At 40.2% G+C, this 20,509-nt stretch overlaps 1 protein-coding gene across 6 annotated transcripts in view; it reads left to right on the forward strand.

Annotated features, from left to right (window-relative positions):
• RAPGEF6 (Rap guanine nucleotide exchange factor 6) overlaps window positions 1-20,509 on the forward strand; it is a 227,258-nt gene continuing 206,749 nt past the window's right edge. For all 6 annotated transcript variants that reach the window (XM_086410436.1, XM_086410438.1, XM_086410439.1 and 3 more), the window contains exon 1: window positions 1-269. In XM_086410436.1, coding sequence (XP_086266562.1) covers window positions 201-269 — 69 coding nt within the window. In that variant the 5' untranslated portion in view covers window positions 1-200. The remainder of the gene's footprint in view (window positions 270-20,509) is intronic.

Raw genomic sequence — 20,509 nt, forward strand, 5'->3', positions numbered from 1 at the left:
GGCCAGTCGCGCGTGGGCTGAGGCCCTGGGCGGGCGTTGCGAAGGCTTGTTTGCCAAAGCGCGGTCCCCGCCGCAGTTCGGAGTTCCCTTCTTCAGGGGAGTTGCGAGGGGGAGGGTGTAGCCCCCCTACCTAGGGTAAATGGCCTGTCGCATGGGCTGCTAAGGGCAGGCTGGGGAGCACGGGGGCCGGGGCCGCGACCATGAACTCACCTGTGGATCCTGGCGCTAGGCAGGCGCTGAAGAAGAAGCCGCCAGAGCGGACGCCCGAGGTAAGGCCAGCTGACCCGTCGAGCCTCCCTCTGTCCAACGGACAGCTTCCCTCTGTCGGTCTGAAAGTTGCGGCGACTGTCCCTTGCCAGAGCCTCGCACCTGCTTGCCAGGCTATCTGTTCTCTGCGTTCCCGGTCCTAAACCGGGCCCTTCTCGCGGGCGGGTGACGGCCGTCTTTCCTTCTCGAAAAGCTGCTTTCCCCGCACACCCGGTACTTGGCCGGTGACTTCCCAGTGTTTTCGATAAGAAAGCACCATTACTAAATCGTATTTTTTCAGGGTAAAATGCCGGTTCTCGGAGTGAGATTGTCCCGTAACTAGGTAGACTATGAAAAGGAGGTGGAAGTTGTAAGTGAAATGTATCTGCCGTGTCATTAAAATAACAAAGAGAAAACCCCAAATCTCTGTTACTTAAAGTTTAATAATTTCTCTTAAAGTTACCGTATAGGCACTTTAAATACTGTTCAGTTGCCTGAACGATCAAGTTTTCAACATCAGTTTAAAACTTTGCGTCCAGTTCAGGTGATGAATTCTAGTGGAGAATTCTGCGTATTTAAAGATCAGTTCAGGAGGTAATTTTTCAGACTGTGTCATTGACAAATTTTACAGTATTTTGTGCTTGGATCCAAAACCTGCTTTATTGAGTTAGCAGTAATGGCATCAGCTTAAATAGTTTTCATTTGACCTGCAGGCTAGTTTTCAGGCAAATAACTAAAACCTGTTAACCTTGCCGGTCGGTGTAGAGTGCTTAGGGGGCGAGGTGAGGTTTTCCTTGGTTTGGAGAAATTTCCATAATAAGTGCTATGTTTCTTAAACCAAAAAGCAAAAACAATGTTGTGAATGTATTGTTGGATTGTCTTGTGTGTAATTGAAATAAATGAAAGAAAGTGCTTTGGGTTAGTTCTTCTGAATTCACTTTTGTGTTTTTCAGGTTTATATGTTTTGCATAGTAGATCTCAGTAATTTGGACTGACCTTTTGTGACATGACAGTCAAACTGTAATTTTAGCTGATGGATCAGACTTTGTTGTTGGAGACCCTGATCTTTGCATAGAAACAAAGCAAATTCTACCACTTTCCACAGCCCTCTTTTTACGACTTGAATTTGTAATTCTAGGTGTCTTAGTTTCCCTGATAGTTCTTGAGGTCATTGTGAGTTAATTGAAAGCGTTCATTTTGAACAGGTGAACCTACCATAGTTTCTATATCATTAGAAAGTATCAAGCAGCTTCAGCTGCATGCAACAAATTCTCGTAAATTTTCTTTTCCTTTTTATTCTGTTAAAAATATTTTCTGATTTTCCTTGTTAACCTGTCATTTAAAAGTGGACATTTAATTTTCAAATGCATGAAGTTTCTAAAGTATCTTTGATAGTAAAACTTTCTTCTGTCTTCTCATTCACCCTCTGTGCTTTTTCAGTCTTCTAACTTTTTTGAGGCTTTCAGTGGCTCAGTCAGATCTCTTTTGGTAACTGTCACATTGCACTTGAAAATAAGTGGGTTATTTTTCACATACATTTTGATATTGATTTCTAACATAATTCCACAATGATAAGAGAGCATGTTAATGGGAAAATCCTAATTCTCTTTATTAACAAAATTACCTAGTTTGCTTATTTTTGAGCCTTAGGAAATTTTCTGAACTGTTCACAAAGTTATGTTGGCTAGTGTTTGCTGTGTTAAGTACTTCATCTTGTTTTACTGAAACAGCAGCATTGTTTAAGGGAATGAATGCTGAAACAGCTGCCCACAGTACACAGACTGGAGCTCTGACATCTAGCAGCATATAACATGTTAACTGCTTGATTCATTGGCAGTGCTTTTTGAACTATTTTTATTTATTTATGGCCACACCATGTGACTTGTGGGATCTTAGTTCCCTGACCAGGGATTGAACCCTGGCCCTTAGCAGGAAAAGTGTAGAGTCCTAAGGGAAGTCCCATCTTTGGCAGTGGTTTTAATTGAGTGTAGAATTTGTTTGGGGTGGGGGTGCACAGAAGTATCAATAAAGAAGTGATAAATTGAATTCTAGTGATGATTTATTTGTGATAAATAATTTGATGAAATTCTCACAGGGTCATTTCTGCTTTCATAAGTTCCTTATTCTTTTTAGTGGACTGTTAAGCATCTGTAATAAATATATTCAGCAGTTATTGAAAGCTTACCAGTTCAAGGCATTATTTTGTGCACTAGGGTGTATCAGTGAACTAAACAGGCCTACCCTGCTGGAGTTTTTATTAATACTCTAACTGAAGAGGGAGGGAGATGGACAGATAAATATAGGAAACAAGTATGCTACATAATATGTTAGCTGATAATTGCAAATTTTAAAAAGATCAGGATAAAGGAATTGGAAGAAATGGACAAGGACTGTGTGCAGTTTAAGGTAGTTGGTGTCTTGATTGAGATGAATTTTTATTAAAGCTTTGATTCATGTGATAGAATTAGCCGTAGGGATATATTAGGACATAGCTTTCCAAGTAGAATAGTCATTGCAAAGGTCTTTAAATGAAAGAGTGTTTGGTGCATTCAAGGAATAGCAAGGAGCTCTAAGTGACTAGTGCAGAGTGGTAAGAGATGAAGTCAGAGAGGCAATGGTGATGTAAGATGGAACTTATCATGCAGGACTCTTAATTGTGTATTTTTTAATTTTATTTTGAATGAAAAAGAGTTCTGTTTTCCACCAAAATGTTTTGAAGCAGAGGAGCAATGTAATCCTACTTTTTAATGCATCCCCTGGCTGCTTGCTGGGTTGAAAATAGACTGGGAGCGAGGATAGAAAGAAACAGGAACATCAGTTAGAGGTTATCTAAAGCAGGGAAGAGATGATCATAGCTCAGACTAAAGGATAATAATGCTGGTGGTGAGCAGTAGTCAATTATGGAAATATTTTGAAGGTTTAGCAGACATGATTTGCTAATGGATTGGATTTGTGCTTTGAGGGAAAGGAAAGCCATCAAGCATGATTTCAAAGTTTTTGGCTAGAATAACTGGAGTGTTGGAGTTAACAATCAAAGAGTTTGAGCTGTGTCAAAGAGCCCGGGAAAGCTGCAGGATGAGTAGTTTGGGGAACGGGAATGGATCAGAAATTCAGTTTTGAACATGTCACATTTGAATTGTCTGTTAGAAATGTTGAGTAAGGAGTCGCATATACAGTTTATAGTTATTTCTAAAGAGAAGGCTGGGCTGCAAATAGAAGCTTTATAGTTATTAGCTTAAGGATAATGTTTAAAGTCATGAGACTAAATGAAATTGCCAAAGTGGTGAGCGTACATGAGGACCAAAGACAGTGCCCTGGGAGACTTGGTCATTACAAGGCCAGTGAGAAGAGCAGAGACCAGCAAAGGAGAATGCGTGGGAGCCAACAGTGCAGCCAAAGAAAAACCAGGATTGAGTGGTGATGTCTTGGAAGCTAAGTCAAGAAAATATGTAATAGAAGGGGTAAAATGCATTCATTCAGCTTTTTTTCCTTGAATACCTACTGGGTACAAAGCATTATGAAAAATATATAAATAGATTAAGAATCAGTGTCTTAGAATCTTGTAATCAGATGTTTGCATCATATAATTCATGAATAAAGAATTCTTCTGTTTGTTTCTGGGACAGAATTAATGGTTCCTTTATTTTGAACCATCTGTTGTCCTTACATGAAACTATCAGCTCAAGCATAATCCTAGTGAGCCAGACACTGAGAATGGGAAGTTTTGTGAAGAATGCCATTTAGAACCGTGTTCTAAAGCAGTTTTACTTTTCTGGCCAGCTCTCCTGCTTTGTAGATTCACCCTCCATAGCACATGGGCTTTCCTGAGCTAGTCCTCTGATTTCCTTTTGCACTTTACAAAGGTTTGTTTTTTTTTTTTTTAATGGAAAATTTTAGGCTTAACTACTCCATGGGAAGCTTAGTGCTCTGAAGCAACGAAAGCTGTTAAGGTACTCATTTTGAGTCCTTATACCAAAATTAAAGACACCACAGTCAAAATTGAGACCCTGAATTTGCGTTTCTCTCAACTCCGTTCATATTCAATGCCGTTCTTTCTCTGTAATCTTTCTTTTCTACCTCAGCGTGAGCAGAGTATTTCTCTTATATTTCCATCTCTAACTGCTTAATACCATGCTTCGCACATATTAAACGATCAATATGTTAAACAGAACAAAATTAAGAATTATTTAAGACCTCATTTTAAAATATAATACTTTCTATTCATTAGAACTGCTGATTTTGTACACCTGGGTGGTCTCAATCAGCAATGTGACTTCTGTTAATTTTTAATAGGTTGACACATAAGTCTGTCACATCTTACCACCTTTCATGTGCTTCAGATTCATTATATAACTACTAAATTGTCTTCTAGGTTCTTAAATCACTTGTCTGAAATAGAAACCATCATCATTCTTACTTTTTAATATTCTTCTGGTTGACTGCCTCAGTTTCCCAGTTCAGAATTAGTGTCTTTACTCAATTTCCCCTGCTGTCCTCTTCTCTGTATCTAACTTGTCACTAAACCTTGTTGATTTTACATCTTGAGAGTCTCTCACTTCCTGTCCAGCTCAACTATCCTAGTTCACACTTTTATCATTTCACCCCTGAATTTTTGAGTCATTTTACTTATTGTCATATTTGGTTAGAGTGATCTTCCTAGTACTGAGATCTGATCATCTTCTATTCTTGCTCAGAGTTATTTCCCATTACCTAGATAGTTTAGCAGTATAAATTGTCATCCAAATTATTTTTGAGAATGAGAAGAGGTGGGTTAGTATTTACACCTGGAAAACAGATGAAAGAAGTCATTTGTCTCCAGCAAACTGAGATGTTTGGTTACCTCATGCAGATGATAACATTAATTTATCCATTCAGTAAGCAGATATGTTAGAATACTCAAAGCCAAGGTTGTAGGGAGAAATTAGACATGGTCCCTATTCTTCAGTGATTTAGGAGACAGACAAGACATTAGTAAAACGTTAAGATTACTGGTGACGAAGATGTGAATAGGGCACTTTACAGCTGCAAGTGAGAAAAGGAAAGTCTCCTTGGAGGACCTTTAAATTAAACCCATAATATTGTGAATAGCTTTCTAGATGATATCCAGGAGGGAGGTCATTCCAGGCAGAGGGCAGCAGGAGCAAAGGCACTAATGGTGACAAGCCAGGTACATTTGTAGAACAAGTAGCCAGTCTGAGAGCGTGCATTCCCAGTGGGGATGGTGTCATTCCCAGTGGGACAAAAATTGGGTCTTTGAGGGGAATGGAAAAAAAACCAAACTTAGATCTATGGTATGTGTAGTAATATTACACGAAACTCATCGTTACTGGACAATGTCTTATTCCTTAACGTTTAGTTGGAGATGGGGTGGCAATTAAGAAAAATACTCTTTGGAGAGATGTGATAATGAAGAAAGGTCGCAAAACACTGGACTAGTGTATGGTGTTTTGTGTGTATAAGGAGATGATGCGTGGTGTTGGGTGTTAAATGTTGGAGCTGGTTATAATAGCAGGGTTGGATCATTTCAGGGATTTGGACTGGATGTTGTAAATAAAGAACTGTTGGAGGGTTTAACAGCTATTTAGCCCAGAAATAGGGTCACTTTTACAAAGATTACTCTGTGGGCATTGTTGAAGGTGTAGGTGGAGCCAGGGGATGGGTTAAGAAGCGGTACAGGCTGGCTACGCTAGAGGCAGGTGGTTTTCAGTAGGATGAACAAACAACATTTTGTCCACACCAGAGTATTTTTCAATGTGAAAGGCAAGACTGTTAATGATTATATCAGGATAACTGGGAAATCAGGAGATGTGGATCTAGTTTTAGGAAACAAATGCAATAGTTTAGGAGTGAAATAAGGTAGCAGAATATGACATAGTGGAATAGTGAAGTAGAGTTGTCTCAACATGCTCATTGATTGAAATGGGAGTTTGTACATCCTGCCAGACTTTTTTTTATTTAGTCTTTGAAATTGACTATAATACATATGGGGGCTTCCCTGGTGGCTCAGTGGTAAAGAATCTGCCTGCCAATGCAGGAGACATGGGGTTAGTCCTTGCATTGGAAAGATTCCCTGGAGAAAGAAATGGCAGCCCACTCCATTGTTCTTGAGTGGGAAATCCCATGGAGAAAGGAACCTGGCTGGCTACAATCCTTGGGTTCACAAAAGTCAGACATGGCTTAGCAACTAAACAACAACATAATACACATACAGTAAATTCCACATGCTTTCAAGTGTATAGCCAGCTTAATTTTCACAAATATATTTAGGTACCCTCCAAATCATTATTATAGAATATTACCAGCACTCCAGAAACTCCGCCTTTTCCTCTCCCACTCAGTACCTTTTCCCAAAGGAAACTGTTCTTATATCTTTCGCCATGAAAGATGTTTTTGCATTCATTTGAGTGGAATCATACAGTGTGTATTCTTTCCAGTGACCAAGAGAACTAGGAAACTATCTTGGTTCTTTGCATTTTAATCTCTGGGCTGGACTTTGAACCTCCTATCTTGGCTTTTCTTGGTCTTCGTCTGCTTATCCTTTATACCTTGACTCACCTGACCCTTTTTGGAATGGCCACCTCATTCTTTCCAACCCTACTCTTGCGGCAACTGCCTCAAACTTCAGATGCTGCACTTCAGGCCAAGAGACACTCTGTCTTTATGTTCCTTTAAACTGCAGTAGCTCTGGGGCAAATGTGGCAAACTTTTCTGTCTTTTGCTTGTTGGGACAGACTTGGATTGGGTCTGTTCAGAGCAAAGCAGAAGTTCAGATAATTTCTTAGTTTCTCATTTGGGTAACTGTGTATAATAGCACATTATTAAAAGGCAGAATTAGGGTAGGAAGAGAATTCAGTTGGCACCCCACTCCAGTACTCTTGCCTGGAAAATCCCATGGATTGAGGAACCTGGCGGGCTACAGTCCATGGGGTCGCTAAGAGTCAGACATGACTGAGCGACTTCACTTTCACTTTTCACTTTCATGCACTGGAGAAGGAAATGGCAACCCACTCCAGTGTTCTTGCCTGGAGAGTCCCAGGGACGGGGGAGCCTGGTGGGCTGCCGTCTGTGGGGTCGCACAGAGTCGGACACGACTGAAGCGACTTAGCAGCAACAGGGGACACAGAGATGTTCAGAAAGCATTTGGAGCTTCAGATCAAACCGGCTAATGGTCTGAGTTGGTCTGAGAGTCTACAGCTTATGAGTCATAGGTGAAGTCGACTGAGAAAAGGAGGACAGACTCTTGAGTGCTCTGATTTTAAAGGGATGAGGGAAGAAAAAGAAAACTGCCAAAGATAATGAAAAGAAAGTGTTTATAGAGGTAGGAGAAGAACTTAGAGGAAGACATTTCATAAAGAAATCCCTAATTATTAACATCAGGTACTAGAGAGAATTCGAGAAAGGTGAAGGCTCCTATATTCTTCAGGTTGCTTCCATCAGAATGCTTTCAGTGGACTGAATACAGAGCCTGACTGCAGTGGATTAGAGAATAAGACCCAAGAAAGTGAAGGCTGCAAGTTCATGAATTTGGCTCTGATGGGAATGGGAAAGATGTAGAGTCCTCCATTATCTTCTGCCTTGCACTCTAGCCTTATCATCCCACACCCCCAAACACGCACCCTTTTTCTTTTTTTTTTGGAGTTACTTGAGTTTATTTTTATTTATTTTTAATTGGAGGATAATTGCTTTACAATATAGTGTTAGTTTCTGCCATATGTCAACATGAATCAGCTATAGGCATATACACATGTCTGCTCCCTATTGAACCTCTCTCACCTCCCACCCCATCCCACCCCTCTAGGTAGTCGCAGAGCACCAAGTTTGAGCTCCCTTCGTCATATAGCAAATTCCCACCAGCTCCAGCTGTCTGTTTTACATATGGTAATGTGGATGTTTCAGGGCTAATTTCTTTATTCGTCTCCCTCTCCTTCTCCTACTGTGTCCACAAGTCTGTTTTCTGTGCTGGGTCTCCGTTGCTGCCCTGCAAATAGGTTCATCAGTACCATCTTTCTAGAGTTCATTTATGTGCATAATACGGTATTTGTTTTTCTCTGACTTCATTCACTCTGTATAAATAGTCTCTAGGTTCATCCACATGGTTAGAACTGATTCAAATGCATTCCTTTTTATGGCTGAGTAATATTCCATGTGTATGTGTACCACAACTTCTTTATCCATTCTTCTGTAAGTGGACATCTAGGTTGCTTCCATGACCTAGCTATTGTTAATAGTGCTACAGTGAACACTGGGGTACATGTGTCTTTTTCAGTATGGTTTCTTCAGGGTATATGCTCACTAGTGAAATTCTTGGGTCATATGGTAGTTTTATTCCTAGTTTTTTAAAAGGAATTTCCATATTCTTCTCCATAGTGGCTGTATCAATTTACATTCCCACCAACAGTGCAAGAGGGTACCCTTTTCTCCACACCCTCTCCAGCATTTATTGTTTGTAGATTTTTTTGATCATGGCCATTCTGACTGGTATGAGGTGAAAACCTCATTGTGGTTTTGATTTGCATTTCTCTAATAATGAGTGATGTTGAGCATCTTTTCATGTGTTTCTTAGCCATCTACATGTCTTCTTTGGAGAAATGTCTGTTCAGGTCTTCTGCCCACTTCTGATTGGGTTCAAACTATGCATACATACACTACTGTGTATAAAATAGACAACTAGTGAGAATCTCCTGTATGGTACAAGGAACTCCGTGCTCCGTCGTGACCTTAGGTTTACACAGTAGTGTGTATGTGTCAGTTTAAACGTAGGAGTGCACGTGTGTCAATTCCAGTCTTCAATTCATCCCACACCCGCCCTGCTCCCCTTCCTCCTGTAGGTAAGTTCTCTACATCTGTGTCTCTATTTCTTATTTGCAAATAAGTTCATCTGTACTATTTATCTAGATTCCACATACAAGTGATATTATACAATATTTGTTTCTCTCTTTCTGACTTCACTCTTTATAACAGTCTCTAGATCCAGCCACGTCTCTGCAAACAGCACTATTTTGTCCCTTTATATGGCTGAGTAATATTTCATTGTATATATACACTACATACTCTTTATCCATTCCTCTGTTGATGGATGTTTAGGTTGCATCCATGTCCTGGCCAGTCTGAATAGTGCTGCAGTGAACATTGGGGTATATGTATCTTTTTGAATTATGGTTTTCCCCAGGTATATGCCCAGGAGTGGGATTGCTGGGACATATGATAGCTCTGTTTTTATTTTAAGGAAACTTTGTACTGTTCTCTATAGTAGCTGTACCGTTTTACATTCCCACCAACAGTGTAGGAGGATTCTCTTCTCTCCACACCCTTTCCAGCATTTATTGTTTGTAGATTTTTTTATGATGACCATTCTGACCAGTGTGAGGTGATACCTTATTGTAGTTTAGATCAATTGAACAGAATAGAAAGCCCAGAAGTAAACCCATGCACCTGTGGTCACCTGATCTATGACAGACGAGGCAAGAATATACAATGGAGAGAAGACAGTCTCTTCAGTAAGTGATCTTGGGAAAACTGGACAGTTCAGTTTACTCGCTCAGTCATGTCTGACCCTTTGTGACCTCATAGACTGCAGCACGCCAGGCTTCACTATCCATCACCAACTCCTGGAGCTTGCTCAAACTCATGTCCATTGAGTCCGTGATGCCATCCAACCATCTCATCCTCTGTTATCCCCTTCTCCTGCCTTCAATCTTTCCCAGCATAGGGTCTTTTTCAGTGAGTCAGTTCTTCACATCAGATGGCCTTAAGTATTGGAGCTTCGGCATCAGTTCCTCCAATGAATATTCACAATTGATTTCCTTTAGACTGGTTTGATCTCCTTACAGTCCAAGGGACTCTCAAGAGTGTTCTCCAACACCACAGTACAAAAGCATCAATTCTTTGGCGCTCAGCTTTCCTTATGGTCCAACTCTCACATCCATACATGACTACTGGGAAAACCATAGCTTTGACTATATGGACCTTCGTTGGTAAAGTAATGTCTCTGCTTTTTAATATGCTGTCTAGGTTTGTCATAGCTTTTCTTCCAAGGAGCAAGCATCTTTTAATTTCACAGCTACATGTAAGAGAATGGAATTAGAACACCTGGGGAGGGAGATGTGAGGGAGGTTCAAAAGGGAAGGTATGTATGTATACCTATGACTGTTGAGGTTTGACAGAAAACAACAAAATTATGTAAAGTAATTATCTTTCAATTAAAAAAAAATTAGAACACTCCCTAACACCATACACAAAAATAAACTCAGAATGGATTAAAGACTTAAATGTGAGTCCAGACACTACAAAGCTCTTAGAGGAAAACATAGGTAAAGCACTCTTTGACATAAATCGCAGCAAGATCTTTTTTTGACTCACCTCCTAGAGTAATGAAAATAAAAACAAAAATAAACAAGTGGGACCTTGTTAAACTTAAAAGCTTTTGCAAGCAAAGGAAACCATAAATGAGGTGAAAAAGACAACCCTCAGAATGGGAGAAAATATTTGCAAATGAGTTGACTGACAAAGGACTAATCTCCAAAATATATAAACAGCTTATGCAACTCAATTAAAAAAAAAAAACCCAATGAAAAAAATGGGCAGAAGGCTTAAAGAGACTTATCTCCACAGAAGACACACAGATGGCCAACAAACATGAAAAGATGGTCAGCGTCACTGATTATCAGAGAAATGTGAGTGTCATAACACAGTATTTTTCAACCTGGGCTACATATGTTTCTCAACCTAGGGAATTGTTTTTTTTTTAATAATGCTGAGGCCCATCTCATTTCTTGAATTAAAATCTGGAATGGAGTGTCAAGCATTGGTATTTATAGAAGTAATTCTGTACTCCTTAAGTAATTATGATATATGGATAGCGGTTAGAAACATTGTCCATTGTGCCATTTTCCCCAGTCTCTGTGCTTTTATGTAGGATGGAAAAGTGTTTACAGTCATGGAATTTTGCATTTAAACAAGCCTACTTCAGATCTGGGCTATAGCACTGAGAATTTTAGTGACCTTGGAAAAGTTACCTAATTTTAAGATTGAATATCTTTTGGGGATTGTTATGTGGACTAAATGAGGTATGTAAAGTTTTGCTGCCCAATGAACTGTAGCCCCACTAGGCTCCTCTGTCCATGGAATTCTTCAAGCAAGAATACTTGAGTGAGTAGCCATTCCCTTCTCCAGGGGATCTTCCTGACCCAGAGATCCAACCTGGGTCACCTGTGTTTCAGGTGGATTCCTTACCTTGTGAGCCACCAGGGAAGCCCCAAAGTATTTAACGAAGTGCCAATCATAATGAACCCTCAGTAATAGCCGTACATACTAGTCTGCTATTTCCTTTGTCTTGAACACCATCCTCTCACTTGACAAATGCAGCCGCCTCACTGAAATCTGATCTCCCATTCCTTCTCTGCGTCCCTTCCTGTCTCAGCAATTACTGTTCTGTGTTAGGATTGCTGGCTTGTTCTCCCTGGCTGGATTGTAAGCGTCTTGAAGACAGTGACTGTATCTTTATCTCCCAGTTCCATCATGCAATACTTGTTACGTGGTAGGTAACCAAATATTTGTAGAGTGAATGACTCTAAAAAGGAAAAGAATCTGACCAATACTGTTTCGTGTTTTTCTAGTAGTAATTTCTGTTGGTCTGATATTTGAAGTGCTGGGGAAAAAAGATTGAATTTGGCACAGAGCAAAATTTGCTGTTAATCTTCTCCTGCTAAGTCACTTCAGTTGTGTCCAACTCTTTGAGACCCTATAGATGGCAGCTCACCAGGCTCCCCCGTCCCTGGGATTCTCCAGGCAAGAACACTGGAGTGGGTTGCCATTTCCTTCTCCAAATCTTCTCCTAGTAAGATGTAAATAATGTACAGTGACCATAAAGAAACTATGTGTTTTACCTGGCAGTTCTTCACAGACAATTCAGATAGAGGAACTTAAGTCATACTTTGAAAGAGGAACTTCTTTTTTATACGGCTTTAAAACACATTTGCAGCTTTACCTGCAGTGCCAGTTTTAACTTTTCATGTGTTTTTAAGCATATGAGTTTAAACTTTTGTTGGGCAAATATTTCATGCTCAGCTAGATGTTAATGTAATTGCCTATTTACAATCCAGAAAATCATTTTATAAAAAATCTAGCTTGTTTGTGTTACCAAAATTTAAAGAGGGGGCTTGGACTGAAAGAATATAAAATTTAGTGTTCTTGTGATTATTTATTAAATCTTTTTCATAATTTAGAATAATGGTCTTTAAATGTACATTTTAGGGTTTTTTTTCCTTCTGAATTAGCAAAAGAGCACCATTGTACTCAAAATTTTTGAGGGAGTCACTGTGTGCACCCTTAAGGGTGGCAGAACAAGGATTCTCTTGTGCTTTTCTACAGCAGGTGCACATTTAGAGAGCTCCTTGGAAAGCAAGAACTTATTTATGCAACTGGGGCCCTCTGACCTTCATTTGTAAAGTAAACTGTATAGAAAGGGAATACTAGACCCAGATGGGGCCTTTATTGGATAATTGCTCTTCCAAGACACCTCATATATGTATTGGAGATTCCCAACTTGAGAAAAAAGCAAAAACAATAACAACTCTGGCCATTCAGTAGTTTTGACACCATAAAATCATGGTTTTGAGTGATAAGGAGCTTCTCTGAGAGAGAATTCTGCAGAGCAGTAGCAGCCAGGCGTGGTGAACTTGACTCTATGACAAAGTCATGTTCTTGGATGTACAGTTGTGAGCTCTGTAACATTGTAGTTGCCTTTTGGCTTTACCTTGAACTAGTGCAGTCCATGGGGTCGCTAGAGTCGGACATGACTGAGCGACTTCACTTTCACTTTTCACTTTCATGCACTGGAGAAGGAAATGGCAACCCACTCCAGTGTTCTTGCCTGGAGAATCCCAGGGACGGGAAGCCTGGTGGGCTGCCGTCTATGGGGTCTCACAGAGTCGGACACGACTGAAGTGACTTAGCAGCAGCAGCAGCTAGTGTCAGAGAAGGCAATGGCACCCCACTCCAGTACTCTTGCCTGGAAGATCCCATGAATGGAGGAGCCTTGGTAGGCTGCAGTCCATGGGGTCGCTGAGGGTTGGACACGACTGAGTGACGTCACTTTCACTTTTCACTGTCATGCATTGGAGAAGGAAATGGCAACCCACTCCAGTGTTCTTGCCTGGAGAATCCCAGGGACGGCGGAGCCTGGTGGGCTGCCGTCTCTGGGGTCGCACAGAATCGGACACAACTGAAGTGACTTAGCAGCTGGTGTAAACTGAGATCTGGCTTAGATGAAAACTGAAGGAGCCCCTTCGTTGTTAAGAACTTGAGGTTGCGAAGACATAAGCAGCCCTTGTTTGATGTTCTCCATTATTTGCCCCAAACTGAAACTTTGGCAGCTTTGACATGAGGCAGAGACCCGTGGGACTTGGTGGACAGGGCACTTAGTACATAGCAGAAGTAGCAGCACCACCTAGCAAGTATTTGTGAATGTACGTATATATGATTTCCAAAAATACCTTGGCTGATGGTTCAAGAGCTGGTGAAGTGGGTCACATACAGATAAAGGAACTAAACTTGAGAGAGGTAAAATGTCTTGCTCAGGGTCACATGAGTCATCATTTACTTCCTTCATCCAGTAGTGCCCCAGTGCTTTTCTTTATCAGTGAACTTTAGGTTACATTTTAAGCGTTGATCTTGTTTGTTTGTTTTTTATTGACATCTATAGAGAGCCTGATATTTTCCTAAATAAATGCCTCTTATTTAATCTTGCCTGTACTGTATGAAGTATAATATTTTAAGGTGCCTATGTCTATTTAAGTGTATATTTCTCAAGTTTTATGTAGAATGAAAACAGATGTGTTTGTTACATGATTTTTTTAATATACCATTCTGTTTTATAACTTGTTTTCAGAAGTTGATAGTCTATTCTAGGTTGGTTTCTTAAGAGCATTCAACTTATACAAGAAGACTTTATCATAAAGAAGAGTTCATAAGTGTTACAAGTGCCAACTGAAGTTTGGATTGCTTATGAGCTCCTCAGATGACTCTCTGAGGCAGAGTTGAATGCATACATTATTGTAGAAGACTTCCTAATGAATGTTTGTGTGATATGTATTTTTCAAGTCCTGTTTTTAAGTGCTAGGAATAAAAGGTTCTTAGAGGGGGAGATAGACAAGTACACAGACAATTAAAATAGAGTCTGGTTAAGTACTCTGACAGTTGCACGTATCAGATGCTCAGGAGTTTGTAGGAGGGCTGTTGGGGGAGAGGAGTAAAGACTAAGCACGTGCCATTCAAATTGTTTTAGAAAAGGAACCCTGACTTGAGTGTAAATTAGAATATATAAAAGTTAGGTAAAGAAGGAACTGTATGTTTTCCTAGAAAAGGGAGCAGCATTTTCCAAGGCCGCAGATGAGCTTGGTATGAACATGCACATTGCCTGTGTAGCTAGAATATTGGGACAAGACTAAGTAGTAAATAGATGAGGCTGGAGGCATGGTCAGGATTCAGAACATGAGGGACTGTGTTCTCCTTGTTAAGTTTGTGTTTTCTTTTCAGAAAGATCACTCTGGTAGCACTGTGAAGAATGGAGTATAGGGTGCCAGACTAGAGGCAAGAAGGCTGTTTTCTGTTGTGAATGAAAGTTGCTCAGTCGTGTCCGACTCTCTATGACCCCATGGACTGTGGCCTGCCAGACTCCCCAGTCCGTGGAATTCTTTAGGCCAGAATACTGGAGTGGGTTGCCATTTTCTTCTCCAGGGGAATCTTCCCAACCCAGGGATTGAACCCAGGTCTCTTGCATTGCAGGTGAATTCTTTACCGTCTGAGCCACCAGGAAAGCCCAGGAATACTGGAGTGGGTAGCCTCTCCCTTCTCCCACAGATCTTCCTGACCTCAGGGTCTCCTGCATTTCTGGTGGATTCTTTACCAGCTGAGCTACCAGGGAAGCCCAGACTGTGCTCACTGAGGTTGGAACTCAGGACCTTCACATTATGAGACTGAGTGCTGCCTTCTGTTCTAAGAAGGCAGATAAACATTTGATGATGTATAAACATGGACTGTAGCCCACCAGGCTCCTCTGTCCATGGAATTCTCCAGGAAAGAATACTGGAGTGGGTAGCCATTCCTTTCTCCAGGGAATTTTCCTGACCCAGGGATCAAACCTGGGTCTGCAGCACTGCAAGCAGACTCCTTATTGTCTGAGCCACCAGGGAAGGACTCTCTAACTTGCTTCAGCTGAGATGGTGAACAGAGATGTTCTCACATGAGCTGTTGAAGGTGAGTACTGTCACCTAAATCAGGGAACCTAGGAGCAAGACACAGCTAGGGGATAGATAATCAGTTTAGCTTTGGATATATTGCATTTGAGATGCTGAGGGGTCACCAGGTGACAGTGTTCAGTGAGCAGTAGAAAGTGTAGGCAGTTTATTCCTTCCATCCATTTATTAGCTGATGTTCTGTTTGGAAGAACTTTTCCTACTTTACATTCTCCTCCTCCTCCTCCTGAGAACTTTGGCATGATCCAGTAGTCTTTAGGACTTCCCAGGTGGCTCAATGTAAAGAATCTGCCTGCCAAGCAGAAGACGCACATTCCGTCCCTGGATGGATGGCACATTCCCAGTGTAGGAAACGGCAACCCTCTCCAGTATTCTTGCCTGAGAAATCCCATGGACAGAGGAGCCTGGTGGGCTACAGTCCATAGTATCGCAAAAGAGTCAGACACAACTCAGTAACTAAACAACAATAAGAAATAGTCTTTAAGTAATACCCTACTTTCTGGCCCAAAAAGGTGTTCTAGGCTTTTACTTTCCTTGTCCTACTACTGAAATTAGCCATGTATCTAGGAACCAGGTTTCTTTTATTTATTTATTTTTTTAATTTAATTTTATTTTTAAACTTTACATAATTGTATTAGTTTTGCCAAATATCAAAATGAATCCGCCACAGGTATACATGTGTTCCCCATCCTGAACCCTCCTCCCTCCTCCCTCCCCATATCATCCCTCTGGGTTGTCCCAGTGCACTAGCCCCAAGCATCCAGTATCATGCATCGAACCTAGACTGGCATCTCGTTTCATACATGATATTTTGCATGTTTTAATGTCATTCTCCCAAATCTTCCCATCCTCTCCCTCTCCCACAGAGTCCGTAAGACTGTTCTATACATCAGTGTCTCTTTTGCTGTCTCGTACACTGGGTTATTGTCACCATCTTTCTAAATTCCATATATATGCGTTAGTATACTGTATTGGTGTTTTTCCTTCTGGCTTACTTCACTCTGTATAATAGGCTCCAGTTTCATCCACCTCATTAGAACTGATTCAAATGTATTCTTTTTAGTAGCTGAGTAATACTCCATTGTGTATATGTACCATAGCTTTCTTATCCATTCATCTGCTGATGGACATCTAGGTTGCTTCCATGTCCTGGCTATTATAAACAGTGCTGCGATGAACATTGGGGTACACGTGTCTCTTTCCCTTCTGGTTTCCTCAGTGTGTATGCCCAGCAGTGGGATTGCTGGATCATAAGGCAGTTCTATTTCCAGTTTTTTAAGGAATCTCCACACTGTTCTCCATAGTGGCTGTACTAGTTTGCATTCCCACCAACAGTGTAAGAGGGTTCCCTTTTCTCCACACCCTCTCCAGCATTTATTATTTGTAGACTTTTGGATTGCAGCCATTCTGACTGGTGTGAAATGGTACCTCATAGTGGTTTTGATTTGCATTTCTCTGATAATGAGTGATGTTGAGCATCTTTTCATGTGTTTGTTAGCCCTCTGTATGTCTTCTTTGGAGAAATGTCTATTTAGTTCTTTGGCCCATTTTTTGATTGGGTCATTTATTTTTCTGGAGTTGAGCTGTAGGAGTTGCTTGTATATTTTTGAGATTAGTTGTTTGTCAGTTGCTTCATTTGCTATTATTTTCTCCCATTCTGAAGGTTGTCTTTTCACCTTGCTAATAGTTTCCTTTGATGTGCAGAAGCTTTTAAGGTTAATTAGGTCCCATTTGTTTATTTTTGCTTTTATTTCCAATATTCTGGGAGATGGGTCATAGAGGATCCTGCTGTGATGTATGTCAGAGAGTGTTTTGCCTATGTTCTTGCATTCCTATACACTAATAATGAGAAAACAGAAAGAGAAATTAAGGAAACAATTCCATTCACCATTGCAACAAAAAGAATAAAATACTTGGGAATATATCTACCTAAAGAAACTAAAGACCTATATATAGAAAACTATAAAACACTGGTGAAAGAAATCAAAGAGGACACTAATAGATGGAGAAATATACCATGTTCATGGATTGGAAGAATCAATATAGTGAAAATGAGTATACTACCCAAAGCAATTTATAGATTCAATGCAATCCCTATCAAGCTACCAACAGTATTCTTCACAGAGCTAGAACAAATAATTTCACAATTTGTATGGAAACACAAAAAACCTCGAATAGCCAAAGCGATCTTGAGAAAGAAGTATGGAACTGGAGGAATCAACCTACCTGACTTCAGGCTCTACTACAAAGCCACAGTCATCAGGACAGTATGGTACTGGCACAAAGACAGAAATATAGATCAAAGGAACAAAATAGAAAGCCCAGAGATAAATCCACGCACATATGGACACCTTATCTTTGACAAAGGAGGCAAGAATATACAATGGATTAAAGACAATCTCTTTAACAAGTGGTGCTGGGAAATCTGGTCAACCACTTGTAAAAGAATGAAACTAGAACACTTTCTAACACCATACACCAAAATAAACTCAAAATGGATTAAAGATCTAAACCTAAGACCAGAAACTATAAAACTCCTAGAGGAGAACATAGGCAAAACACTCTCTGACATACATCACACCAGGTTTCTTTTAGTAGGAAATGGCATTTAGAATCTGTGGTGTGAGCTTCAGGTGTGGTAAGTGTTACAGCTTTTCATTGCCATTTTGCAGAATATATTTACACCTTCATGGATGATAAAACCAATGGAATGGAATTCTGTATTTAATGTATGGGCATGTTAACTTGGAGGTATTGCTGAAAATCTTTCAAATAGTTTTAATAGTCTGCTGATATAATTTAACTTTTGTAATTTCATAATGAAACATATAAAACATAAGACTAATATTTGTTAACCTTTAACATGTGTGTCTGTGCTACACATTTAGTAGATTTATTTTTAAAATTTAAGTTTGAAAAGAAACTTGACATTCCCTATTGTACAAAAAATAAATGTTAAGTAGATTATCTATTGTTATATGGTTAATAACTGAAAGAGGCAGGATTTGAAACCACAGCTGTCTCCAAGTTTTTAACTGCACTGTTAGGCTGAAGGCAGCCTAAAAATAATTTGGAGAAGATTCTTCAGCATAACTTTTGATTATAGGACTATAGCTGCAGAATATGTATATCTTGAGTTTGAATTTGTATTGACCGTAGAGATTCATCCTGAGAGGGTTTTTTTGTTTTGTTTTTTAATGTTTATTACTTGGCTGCATTGGGTCTTGGTTGTAGCACTCGGGCTCTCTAGTTGTGTCATGTGGGATCATTAGTTTTAGGGCACGGGCTTATTAGTTGCTTCATGGCATGTGGGATCTTAGTTCCCCAGCCAGAGATTGAACCTGTATTTCCCGCATTGTAAGGCAGATTCTCAACCACTGGGCCACCAGAGAATCCCCTGAGAGTTTTCTTTTTAATTGCTGAGATAATGAGTAAAATACCTTGGTTGATGAATGTTTTAGATAATTGATGTTGTATTGAGTGTCGTATGTGATCACAAGCATTTCATAGGTAAGAAATTCACTAGATTGAGACTTTGAGAAACAGAAAAATTCAGAATCACTTTAAGCATTCCAATTTGAGTTCTACAAGTTTAATTAGTTTTATAAGGATGTGTAGAACAGCTGAATTGAGATATATAGTTGTTGAGAGCAACACACTACTTGGTACAGCATTGAGGAAGGGGATAGAAATCCCAAAGTGCTTAACTAGAAGTACATACTTAACAGAAATGGTGATTGCAGCCATGCAATTAAAAGACGCTTACTCCTTGGGAAAGTTATGACCAACCTACACAGCATATTAAAAAGCAGAGACATTACTTTGCCAGCAAAGGTCCGTATAGTCAAGGCTATGGTTTTTCCAGTAGTCATGTATGGATGTGAGAGTTGGACTGTGAAGAAAGCTGAGTGCCGAAGAATTGATGCTTTTGAACTGTGGTGTTGGAGAAGACTCTTGAGAGTCCCTTGGACTGCAAGGAGATCCAACCAGTCTATCCTAAGGGAGATCAGTCCTGGTTGTTCATTGGAAGGACTGATGTTGAGGCTGAAGCTCTAGTACTTTGGCCAGCTGATGCAAATAACTGACTCATTGGAAAAGACCCTGATGCTGGGAAAGATTGAGGGCAGGAGAAGAAGGGGACGACAGAGGATGAGATGGTTGGATGGCATCATCGACTCAATGGACATGGATTTGGGTGGACTCTGGGAGTTGGTGATGGACAGGGAGGCCTGGTGTGCTGCAATTCATGGGGTCACAAAGAATCGGACACGACTAAGCAACTAAACTTAACAGAATTATTAATTCCTCATACATACAGAGCTACAAACATGAATTGAACATGTCATTTTACAGTGAAATTGAAAAGCCGTAGAATATACCTACAGTGAATGCGTTAGGTGTGGGTCGTTAAAGGGCAGCTTGTAAGATAGCATTGCTCTCACCTACCTCAGCTTGCCCACCTTCACTCACTCACATGACTGACTGGCTGAGAGGGTATTGCTGATGTGTTTTATGACGTGTTGAGTCATCACCATTTCCTCACCTCCTTTTTGCCCAAATGGGACTAATTATTTTTATTCTCTAATCCTGAGTTGGTATTTGTTCTTCTAATTTGTGTGCCTTCAGTTGCTCAGTCCTGTCTGACTCTTTGCGACCTCATGCCCCTGGATAATTTCTTCACTATTTTGTAGTTACAGAACCAGGGTCTGATGTAGGTGTTACTGATCTGGAATGTCATAAATTCCTAGTTTTCCATCTTTTTCATGATTTCCCTTTTGAGGTTCAGTAGAGCAACTTTGAAGTGCACAATGTAAATACCATTGCTTTCAATATAGCATTTACATTTTTTATTACCAAAAAATGTCTGTAAGACTTCCAGTCTGCCTCTGTCGGGGTTGTTTTGGCTATCTATAATAGCTTTTATTGATCTGGGACACACCAGGAGCCTAACAGACAATGCAATACCTTAAGCCTGTGTCGGCGATGATTGGTACAGAAACCACAAGAAA

The sequence above is a fragment of the Bos grunniens genome, chromosome 7 (genome assembly GCF_055505025.1).
Source record: "Bos grunniens cultivar Pamir isolate PY7600 chromosome 7, Bosgru_T2T1.0, whole genome shotgun sequence".
Classification (NCBI taxonomy): Eukaryota; Metazoa; Chordata; class Mammalia; order Artiodactyla; family Bovidae; genus Bos; species Bos grunniens.